At 45.4% G+C, this 12,190-nt stretch overlaps 1 protein-coding gene across 4 annotated transcripts in view; it reads right to left on the reverse strand.

Moving 5' to 3' along the window:
- emid1 (EMI domain containing 1) overlaps nucleotides 1-12,190 on the reverse strand; it is a 112,253-nt gene that overhangs the window by 92,416 nt on the left and 7,647 nt on the right. For all 4 annotated transcript variants that reach the window (XM_055887075.1, XM_055887074.1, XM_055887073.1 and 1 more), the window contains 2 exons: nucleotides 1,744-1,857; nucleotides 1,491-1,594 (listed from right to left, as the gene is read on the reverse strand). In XM_055887075.1, coding sequence (XP_055743050.1) covers nucleotides 1,491-1,594; nucleotides 1,744-1,857 — 218 coding nt within the window. The remainder of the gene's footprint in view (nucleotides 1-1,490; nucleotides 1,595-1,743; nucleotides 1,858-12,190) is intronic.

Raw genomic sequence — 12,190 nt, forward strand, 5'->3', positions numbered from 1 at the left:
GTTACACAATACATGTATGTTTTTTTTGATAAAGTTCATATTTATATCCAAAAATCTTGCGCGTTATGTTCAGTAATGTTTTGCCTCCAAAACATCCGGTGATTTTGCAGAGAGCCACATCAATTTACAGAAATACTCATAATAAACATTGCTAAAAGATACAAGTATTAAACATAGAACTTTAGATAAACTTCTCCTTAATGCAACCGCTGTGTCAGATTTTTTTTAAACTTTACGGAAAAAGCACACCATGCATAATCTGAGTACAGCGCTCAGAGCCCAAATAAGCCATAAAGATATCTGCCATTTTTTGGAGTCAACAGAAGTCAGAAATAGTATTATAAATATTCACTTACCTTTGATGATCTTCATCAGAATGCACTCCCAGGAATCCCAGTTCCACAATAAATGTTTGTTTTGTTCGATATAGTCCATCATTTATGTCCAAATACCTTCATTTTGTTCGCAGGTTCAGTCCAGTAATCCACATTCATGATGCACCAGTTCTGACGAAAAGTAAAAAAATTCCGATACAGTTCGTAGAAACATGTCAAACGATGTATAGAATCAATCTTTAGGATGTTTTTAACATAAATCTTCAATAATGTTTCAACCGGAGAATTCCTTTGTCTTCAGAAATGCGATGGAAAGCAGGTCGCTCTCACGTGAGCGCGCATGTTCAGCTCGTGCCAGACACCTGACTCAAAGAGCTCTCCTTCCCTCATTCTTCACAGTAGAAGCATCAAACAAGGTTTAAAAGACTGTTGACATCTAGTGGAAGCCTTAGGAAGTGCAAAATGACCAATATCCTACTGTATATTGGATAGGCAAACCTACAAATGTCAGATTTCCCACTTCCTGGTTGGATTTTTTTCTCAGGTTTTTGCCTACCATATGAGTTCTGTTATACTGCATCATTGAAACCAGTTTTAGAAACATCAGAGTGTTTTCAATCCAAATCTACTAATACTATGCATATCTTAGCCTCTGAGCTTGAGTAGCAGGCAGTTTACTCTGGGCACCTTTTCATCCAAGCTAAGAAGTTAATCACCCTCACCTCCTCGGGTCTCTCTCTCTCCTCGCACCAAAATCTCATGTCCTCATTGTTCTGCTCACATTCATGTATTTTCAGTTGTGAGCATTGCCAGTCAATCAGAGGAGCAGAGAGAAAGCGAGAGGGGGGAGGGGGGGTGAGATGCAGAGAGAGGAGAGAAAGGCACTACAGGGACCAGAAGCTAGAGAAGTACAGAGATTTACAGAGAAGTACGGAGATGTACAGAGAAGTACGGACATGTACAGAGAAGTACAGAGATGTACAGAGAAGTACAGAGATTTACAGAGAAGTACGGACATGTACAGAGAAGTACGGACATGTACAGAGAAGTACAGAGATGTACAGAGAAGTACAGAGATGTGCTCAGCTGGTGAAGAACAGCGAAATCTGTAAGTGCATGAATCCCAGAAGATGTTGACCTCTGTTGCCCTCTTACCTTCTTCACAGGCCGTGCCGCTGTAGCCTGGACAGCACTTCCACTCCAGAGAGTTGATGGTACGGTACACCATCTTATAGGAGGGTCTGACCACTGTCCGGTAGCTGGGGAACACACACAGGCCAATATCACAAACAGTGTAAGGAGGAAACAGTTCCTCTGATCTTGTGGCTCATTCATCAAGGTGTAGATGTCGGGTGTGTTTGGGGAGGTTTTGACATGCAGTGTTTTGGATAAGAGGTCCCAGACTCACCTGCCCCCTGTGCAGCCCTGTGGCCAGCGACATGTCTGGTAGACACGCTGCAGGGTTGTCCCATTCTGCACCTGGCAAGTCACCGTCTTAGTGACTGTATGGGGACACCAGTTCCTGAGAGAGAGGAAAGAGGAAGAGAGAGAGAGGGAGAACGTGGGATACACACAGAGCAGGTTTAGCATGCACACTCAAATTCAAGACAAAAGGTAAGAGAAACACACTATTGGCTCCACACCTGTTTAAAAAAAAAATACAAGACACAGGTGGTCGTATCATTATCTGGTAAAAACACACAAACCCTGCAATCTCTCTCTCTCTCTCTCTCTCAAACACACACACACACACACACACACACACACACACACACACACACACACACACACACACACACACACACACACACACACACACACACACACACACACACACACACACACACACACACACACACATACATACATGCGCACATAAAGGGAAATTAGCCGTGCCCTCGCACTCCGTAAACCGTCTACTCTGGGATTTGAATCTCTTTTCTCATTCTCGCCCCTCTTTCTTTTCAAAGTCCTTATGGTGTTAACATGAGTTCAATCAGCCGTGAGACTTGCGGGAGTGCATTGTAGGCTGTGTTTATATTGCGGTCTTTCCCCTATCAATACACATCCGCTGGCTTTTTCCCGCCTGGGTCTCAGAAGAGGCAGAGTCACTGAGGGTGGAACAGTGGGGGGAGGGTCTCACACAGAGAATAGAGTGAGTTTTCAAACACAGGCTGATAGTAGGTCATAGGCCCACTCTTTTTCCAAGAGGACTCCTTTCGTAATACGTTATCAGGACCTGCTTTGCACAGCTGGAAAGGCTGGGAGCGGGATGACCTGCCAGGAAAACAGCTTACCCAGAGGTCACAGGTCAACGTCAGATGCTGAAGCCCTCATTAGTCAAAGCGTGTCTTTTAAGAATAAGTTAGACACAAAGCATTACATTTACCTCCAGTTTTTATGTAGTCTCTATAAAGGCTTTGTATACTTACTCTCACTACTAACAAAGCTCTTGGTTTTCAGACCTCTTTTGAACCATATGCAGCCAAGGACAAAGAACAAGGAGTCAGTGCAGTAGTGTATCAGTTAGCCTGGACCAGGTCTTGTCCATGTTAGTCAACCAGGACTAGATCTGTTTCCCTGTGCTGTGCCATGTAGAGGAGATATCTGAGTCGGATTAGGAGAGGAGCTATGGGATGGTTTCAATCACTGCATTATTGGTCGGTAGAAAATGCTAACAAGGGAAACAATACTCAGAAATAAAGGGGAAAAACCTCTCCATGGTATTCGTTAAACATGTCCTACAGTGCTTTTGGAAAGGATTCAGACCCCTTCACTTTTTCCAGATTTTGTTACGTTACAGCCTTATTCTAAAATGGATTAAATCATATTTTTTCCTCATCCCCCAACCCTCAAGTCGACAACCATAAATCAAGGAAACATGGAGCGCACTTAGAGAAATGTAATGTATGAGGAACATACGGAGGCTATTCGACGAAACATGTGTTAGCAGTCTTTTATTAACAATGAAGTGCACAAATACCCTGATTACCCTCATATGGCTTGGACTGCATAGATGTGATACAGTAACACTGGAGTCACAATGTTTCAACCAATGACTGTACTGAATGTGTGCGAGACTGTGTGTGTGTGTACGCTGCTGGACAATGCCAAGGGCATAGGATGTTGAGCAGCCCTAAAGCAGCTCACAGTAACAATCCAGACATGCTGTGGTGTCCGTACACAAGCCCCTACTAGGGCTGTATGATATAGCGAACCAGTTTGAAATATTTGAGCAATTTCCAAGGGCATAAAATCCTAAATGCAACTTCCTTATTGGCGTTAGAAGACAGAGGAGGGGAGGTGGGATGCAGCAGGACACTGTTGGCAGCTCCTAGTGGCCATGCGTGAGCACAGGTCTTCTTCCCACCTACATACTTAATATGCGTAATTGTGCAAACACAATGATGTCTTTCATGGGGAATTAGCACAAGCAGAACAATGAAGTCTTTCTTTACATGTTTTTCGTCTAACTAACATACTTCTTGATGCTAGTGCTAAAGTCTTGTTTCTTATTCCTCCACCCAGTGTTTTCCCTATATGCTTTAAGCAGAGTCAGTGGCGAACCATCTACTGTGTAGCTATAGAGATGTATGCCCCAGGAAGACGCCCAACCCTGCTAACTCTGCCACCACTGCTGAAAAAAATCCTAGGGGAAACACTGATTCACCTGACACAGACCACGACAACAGCTACTGTCACTTTTCCTTGTTTAACACTGTAAGAGCCTCCACCTTCCCGAAGCCAGGTGAAGCAACACAGTAGTACCATTCAGTCTCAACAGAGCTGTGGTCAGGTAGGGTTAAAGGTCCAGTGCAAATCAAATCAAATAAAAGTTTACTTGTCACGTGCTCCGAATACAGCAGGTGAAACAATGAAATGCTTACTAACAGGCCCTAACCAACAGTGCAATTTTTAAGTAAACAATAGGTATTAGGTGAACAATAGACAAGTAAAGAAATAAACACAAGAGTAAAAAGATATAACAGTGGCGAGGCTATATACAGTAGCGAGGCTATAACAGTAGCGAGGCTATATACAGGCACCGGTTAGTCAGGCCAATTGAGATAGCATGTACATGTAGGTATGGTTAAAGTGACAATGCATATATGATAAAGAGAGAGTAGCAGTACCGTAAAAGAGGGGTTGGCGGGTGGCGGGTGGCGGGTGGCGGGTGGCGGGTGGCGGGACACAATGCAGATAGTCCAGGTAGCCAATGTGCAGGGGCACCGGCTAGTCGGGCAAATTGAGGTAGTATGTACATGAATGTATAGTTAAAGTGACTATGTATATATGATAAACAGAGAGTAGCAGCAGCGTAAAAGAGGGGTTGGGGGGGACACAATGCAAATAGTCCGGGTAGCCATTTGATTACCTGTTCAGGACTCTTATGGCTTGGGGGTTGAGCTGTTGAGATGCCTATGGTCCTAGACTTGGCGCTCCGGTACCGCTTGCAATGCGGTAGTAGAGAGAACAGTCTATGACTGGGGTGGCTGGGGTCTTTGACAATTTTTAGGGCCTTCCTCTGACACTGCCTGGTGTAGAGATCCTGGATGGCAGGCAGCTTATCACTAGTGATGTACTGGGCCGTACGCACTACCCTCTGTAGTGCCTTGCGGTCAGAGGCTGTGCAGTTGACGTACCAGGCAGTGGTGCAACCAGTCAGGATGCTCTTGATTTTGCTGCTGTAAAACCTTTTGAGGATCTGAGGACCCATGCCAAATCTTTTTCGTTTCCTGAGGGTTAATAGGCTTTGTCGTGCCCTCTTCACGACTGTCTTGTTTTTTTTGGACCATTCTAGTTTGTTGGTGATGTGGACACCAAGAAACTTGAAGCTCTCAACCTGCTCCACTACACCCCCGTCGATGAGAATGGGGGTGATGCTCGGTCCTCCTTTTCCTGTAGTCCACAATCATCTCCTTAGTCTTGGTTATGTTGAGGGATAGGTTGTTATTCTGGCACCACCCGGCCAGGTCTCTGACTTCCTCCCTATAGGCTGTCTCGTCGTTGTCGGTGATCAGGCCTACCACTGTTGTGTCGTCTGCAACCTTAATGATGGTGTTGCCATGCCGTCGTGGGTGAACAGTGAGTACAGGAGGGGAATGAGCAAGCACCCCTGAGGGGCACTAGTGTTGAGGATCAGCGTGACAGATGTGTTGCTACCTACCCTCACCACCTGGGGGCGGCTCGTCAGGAAGTCTAGGATCCAGTTGCAGACGAAGGTGTTTAGTCCCAGGGTCCTTAGCTTAGTGAAGCTTTGACGGTACTATGGTGTTGAACACTCTCACATAGGTGTTGCTTTTGTCCAGGTGGGAAAGGGCAGTGTGGAGTGCAACAGAGATTGCATCATGTTGAAAATGTCAGTGAAGACACCTGCCAGTTGGTCAGCACATGCCCGGAGCACACGTCCTGGTAATCCATCTGGCCTCGCGGCCTTGTGAATGTTGACCTGTTTAAAGGTCTTACTCACGTCAGCTTTGGCTACGGAGAGCGTGATCACACAGTCGTCCGGAACAGCTGGCTCTGGTAGGCTCGTGTCACTGGGCAGCTCGCGACTTTGCTTCCCATTTGTAGTCTGTAATAGTTTGCAAACCCTGCCACATAAGATGAGCATCAGAGCCGGTGTTGTATGATTCAATCTTAGCCCTGTATTGGCACTTTGCCTGTTTGATGGTTCGTCGGAGGGCATAGCAGGATTTCTTATAAGCTTCCGGGTTTGAGTCCCGCATCTTGAAAGCGGCAGCTCTACCCTTTAGCTCAGTGCGAATGTTGCCTGTTATCCATGGCTTCTGGTTGGAGTAGGTATGTACAGTCACTGTGAGGATGATGTCCTCGATGCACTTATTGATAAAGCCAGTGACTGATGTGGTGTACTCCTCAATGCAATCGGAAGAATCCCGGAACATGTTCCATTCTGTGATAGCAAAACAGTCCTGTAGTTTAGCATCATCTGACAACTTTTTTATAGACTGTGGGGCTTTCTGCTTTAATTTTTGCTGGTAAGCAGGAATCAGGAGGATAGAATTGTGGTCAGATTTACCAAATGGAGGGCGAGGGAGAGCTTTGTACGCATCTCTGTGTGTGGAGTACAGGTGATCCAGAATTTTTTTCCCTCTGGTTGCGCATTTAACATGCTGATAGAGATTAGGTCAAACTGATTTAAGTTCCCCTGCTTTAAAGTCTCTGGATAGTGGGAATGCCGCCTCTGGGTGAGTGGTTTCCTGTTTGCTTATTTCCTTATACAGCTGACTGAGTGCGGTCTTAGTGCCAGCATCCATCTGTGGTGGTAAATAAACAGCCACAAAAAGTATAGATGAAAACTCTCTTGGCAAATAGTGTGGTCTACAGCTTATCATAAGATATTCTACTTCAGGCGAGCAAAATCTAGAGACTTCCTTAGATTTCGTGCAGCAAGTATGTGGACATCCCTTCAAATTAGTGGATTCGGCTATTTCAGCCACACCCATTGCTGACAGGTGAATAAAATCGAGCACACAGCCATGCAATCTCCATAGACAAACATTGGCAGTAGAATGGCCCATACTGAAGAGCACAGTGACTTTCAACATGGCACCGTCATAGGATGCCACCTTTCCAACAAGTCAGTTTGTCAAAGTTCTGCAATGCTAGAGCTGCCCCGGTCAACTGTAAGTGATGTTATTGTGAAGTGGAAACGTCTAGGAGCAACAACGGCTCAGCCACGAAGTGGTAGGCCACACAAGCTCACAGAACGGGAAAACTGAGCGCTGAAGAGCATAAAAATTGTCTGTCCTCGGTTGCAACACTCACTACTGAGTTCCAATAGTGCCATGTAGTATACCTTGAAAAAAGGTAGGGGCATGGATCAGAAAACCAGTCAGTATCTGGTGTGATCATCATTTGCCTCAAGAAGCGCATTTCCTCAAGAAACACATTTCATTCGCATAGAGTTTATCATTGTAGCCTGTGGAATGTTGTCCCACTCCTCTTCAATGGCTGTGCGAAGTTGCTGGATATTGGCGGGAACTGGAAACGCTGTCGTACACGTCGATCCAGAGCATCCCAAACATGCTCAATAGGTGACTGATGATGTCTGATGAGTATGCAGGCCATAGAAGAAATGGGACATTTTCAGCTTCCAGGAATCATGTACAGATACTTGCAATATCGGGCCATGCATTATAATGCTGAAACATGAGGCAATGGCGGTGGACTAATGGCACAACAATGGGCCTCAGCATCTCACAGTTATCTCTGTGCATTCAAATTGCCTTTGATAAAATGTAATTGTTTTTGTTGTACGTAGCTCATGCCTGCTCATACCATAACCCCACTGCCACCATGGAGCACCAAGTTCACAACGTTGACATCAGCAAACTGCTCGCCCACACAATGCCATACACGGTGTCTGCCATCTGCCCGGTGCATTTGAAACCGGTATTCATCCATGAAGAGCACACTTCTCCAGCGTGCCAGTGGCCATTTGCCAACTGAAGTAGGTTACAACGCAGAACTGCAGTCAGGTCAAGACCCTGGTGAGGACATCAAGCTCACAAATGAGCTTCGCTGAGACAGTTTCTGACAGTTTGTGCAGAAATTCTTCAGATGTGCAAACCCACAGTTTCATTAGTTGTCTGGGTGGCTGGTCTCAGATGATCCCACAGGTGAAGAAGCCGGATGTGGAGGTCCTGGGCTGGTGTGATTACACGTGGCCGATTGGACATACTGCCAAATTCTCTAAAACGACCTCCCGACTGGCGCAGCAGTCTAATGCACTGCATTGTACTGCTGAGGCACCACTACAGCCTCAGGTTCAATACCATGCTCTGTCACAGCCAACCATGACCGGGAGCCCCATTGGGCGGCGTACGCTTGGCCCAGCGTCATCCGAGTTAGGGGAGGGTTTGGCCGGTGGAATTTTCTTGGCTCATCATGCTCTAGTGACTCCTTGTGGCAGGTCGGGTGCCTACAACCTGACTTTGGTTGTCAGTTGGACGGTGTTTCCTCCGACACATTGGTGCGGCTGGCTTTCGAGTTAAGCGAGCAGTGTGTTAAGAAGCAGCGCGGCTTGGCAGGTCATGTTTCCGGAGGACGCATGACTCTCAACCTTCGCCTCTCCCGAGTCCGTTGGGGAGTTGCAGCAATGAGACAAGTTCGTAACTACCAATTGGATATCACGCACACAAACAAATTATATAAAACGATGTTGGAGATGGCTTATGGTAGCGTAATGAACATAAAATTCTCTGGCAACAGCTCTGGTGGACATTTCTGCCGTCAGGATGCCAATTGCCCTCTCCCTCAAAACTTGTGGCATTCTGTTGTGTGACAAAACTGCACATTCTAGTGGACTTTTATTGTCCCCAGCACAAGGTGCACCTGTCTAATGTAATTTTCTTTGTTCATGTTATGTTTATGTTATGTTCATGTTATGTTCCTGCAATATAACAGAATTATTGGTAGGCCTGGGGCTACTCACACTCAAACCAGAAAAAGGAAAAACCAAAGAGGGCGAGATGCAAAACTTAATTTAATGCTGCAATATAATAACTTGCTTCTATGACTTGACTGAAGTCTACTTTTGGTATTACACTAATAAAGTTAAGAAACTTTTGTGAAGGTTTGGTGTGGTATGGCTATTATTAGGTTTAACTACTGCAGGCCTATGAAGGCAATGTGCACCAGTGTTTCAACTGACTCCGACAGTTGAACTTGAGGTGAGGCAGAAGGTTTTAGGCCTACCAGAGTTTAATCTAAAAATAATGCGTATCCTTCTGTACGCCTATATCTCTATAGCAATAGTAGCCTATCTGACAAGTGTAACAGTATAACTTTACCCTGTCCCCTCGCGCGAACCAGGGACCCTCTGCACACATCAACAACGGTAGCCCAAGAAGCGTTGTTACCCATCGCTCCACAAAGGCCGCGGCCCTTGCAGAGCAAGGGGCAACACTACTAATAGGTTTCAGAGCAAGTGACGTAACTGATTGAAACGCTACTAGCGCGTACCCGCTAACTAGCTAGCCATGTCACATCCGTTACACTCACCCCCCTTTCAACCTCCTCCTTTTCCGCAGCAACCAGTGATCCGGGTCAACAGCATCAATGTAACAGTATAACTTTACCCCGTCCCCTCGCCCCGACCTCGGGCGTGAACCAGGGACCCTCTGCACACATCAACAACGGTCGCCCACGAAGCATCGTTACCCATCGCTCCACAAAGGCCACGTCCTTGCAGAGCAAGGTGCAACACTACTTCTAGGTTTCAGAGCAAGTGACGTAACTGATTGAAACGCTACTAGCGCGTACCCGCTAACTAGCTAGCCATTTCACATCCGTTACACAAGTATAAATGCATGTTGGTGTCAGGAACATGGCGTCGGCATTTCTCTATCTTTCTCTCGGTCTCTCTAGGGCCTAAGCTTCTCTTCCATTATATTTTAAATATTAATATCATACAGTGGATGCCTAAGCCTATAGGCCTATCTGCATGCAATGCCCTGATGCATTTAGTGCTCAAATCTCTGACAGCTGAACCGTGAGGTGGACAATTATTGTTTTCGGAAAGTAAAAATCAATAAAACAATAGGCTATAAAGTTTTGAATATCCTACACAACGAAACACAACAAATATTTGTTTGTCATTTGTTTTAGGCAGGTTTTAAGGACAAGTAACTGTGGATCATTTGGCCATTTTCAGTCGTTTATTGGTGGCGCTGGCAGCGCCCGGGGGGAGATTTCTTTCACATTCTCTCTTTCTACTCTCGGATATTAACGGATATTTGGTATTTATAAGGATCCCCATCAGCCGCTGCAAAAGCATCAGCTACTCTTCCTGGGGTCCACATGAAACATGACACAATACATAGTACAAAATAGTATTAGTCCAGGACTGAAATACATACATTTAAAACATCAAACATAGCCTACATATCATCAGTACATACACACTATATGTAGTCACAATGTATTCCGCTACCAACTTTAGCAATTTGCCATCCAGGTTGTCGGTACCAGGTGGTTTGTACTTATTTATAGACAGCAGCAATGTTTTCACCTCTTCCACACCCACTTTGTGGAACTTCAAACTACAGCGCTGGTCTTTCATTATTTGGTCCTTTATGCATGAATATGAAGACTCAGCATTTATTGTTTTAGATCCAGTCTTTGGAACTTTGATTTTTCTAGATATGGCTATTATATTAGGATCACTACATCCAATGTGGATACTGCTCTCTTGGATCCGAACCGGCACGTGTCTGTTTGGGTCGGTTTTTCCAATGGGCCTTTTTCGGAACTGGTCTGACTGTCCTTGGGTCCATTCGGATCGGGTCTATGTTTAAAAATATATACAGTATATTTATGCACATTAGGTCGGGTGGGAAAGCTACAGATCTATTTTGAAACAGGTCCAACTTTTTGGACCCGTGAAGACCTCTAGTGCAAACCTTGTACAGCGTTGAGCTGTTCCCAAGGGTACAAGGTGTTTAACTGGCACTGGCACCAGGCAGGCAGGCAGGCAGGCAGGCCCACAGTGGGTATCAGGTCTCTCTGCAAACACCCCACACTCCCTCCCTCCCTTCCTGCCAGCCTCCCTCCCTGCCTCCCTCCTTTACTCCTGATGCTGGGCCAAAACCAAGTAAATCACAAAGCACCATGAGCACTCAAACAGATCACAGCCAATGTTTAGAAGGAGAAAGAAAATAGAAATCCATAAGGGAGAGAAAGATCTCGCCAAGACAGTAAAATAGAGGGGGGGGGGGGGCGTGCTGCTGATGACAAGATTCTACTCTTCAAAAAGAGATTTGCTGCTGTTGTCCCCTCACTGCAGTGTGGCTGGGGACTGTTAACACAAGGAGGATCCTTCAAGACCATATGTAGTTATGTAATAGCACTTTAAGCTTTAAGAGAGACATTGGAAAGAGACGAACAACAACAGAGAGAGTGAGAGAGATAAAGAGAGGAACAACCCCAGAGCCCTCAGATGCAGAGAGAAAGAAAGAGTAGTTGAGGCGGGCAGGCTCACAGAGTACAGAAGAAGGCCAGGTTAGGGTGAATAACGTCCAGGTGCGTTCCCCACTGAGCTTCCTGTTTCAGTCCCTCTCCCTCTCAATAACTCTCTGCCTTTGGGACAAAGTTGAAGAATCCCAGCCCCTCTTCTTCCCCTCTTTCTCCACCCCTATGCTGTGTGAGGAGGGTAGAATGCAAAAAAATATGAAATTTAGTATGATAAAAATCTCACAGAATTTCTCAAGATTTCTGGCTGTGGGAAAAGCCCTTGTGGAGAACAAACGACATTAGACAGATTTGGCAGACAGCCAGACGAGAGGAGAGGAGGAGGAGAAGAGGAGAGGAGGAGGCAGAGGTCATTTTACCATAGAGGTCACAAAGGAAGCCCCCAGTAGGACAGACAAGGGGTTAGAGGATAAACCAATTAGGATGCACTGTGGGTCCAAAGGCATAGGTAAGAGTCCAGAGATAAATGTGGTGCAACAAAGGAGAGAAACATTCAGTGACATTGTGCTTCAGTAAAAATACTTGAAAGTACTACTTAAGTAGATTTTTGGGGTACCTGTACTTTCTATTTATATTTCAACTTTAACTTTTACAACTTTTACTTTTACTTCACTACATTCCTAAAGAAATTAATGTATATTTATTCCCTTACACCCAAAAGTACCCACAAATACTTAGCAGGACATTGATAATGGTCTAATTCACACTTATCAAAAGAACATACCTGGTCATCCCTGCAGCCTCTTATCTGATGGACTCACTAAACACATGCTTTGTTTGTAAATGATGTCTGAGTGTTGGAGCGTGCACCTGGCTATCCGTAAATAAATAAAAAACAAGAAAATTAGGCTGTCTGGTTT

Source organism: Salvelinus fontinalis, chromosome 28, assembly GCF_029448725.1.
Source record: "Salvelinus fontinalis isolate EN_2023a chromosome 28, ASM2944872v1, whole genome shotgun sequence".
Taxonomy (NCBI): Eukaryota; Metazoa; Chordata; class Actinopteri; order Salmoniformes; family Salmonidae; genus Salvelinus; species Salvelinus fontinalis.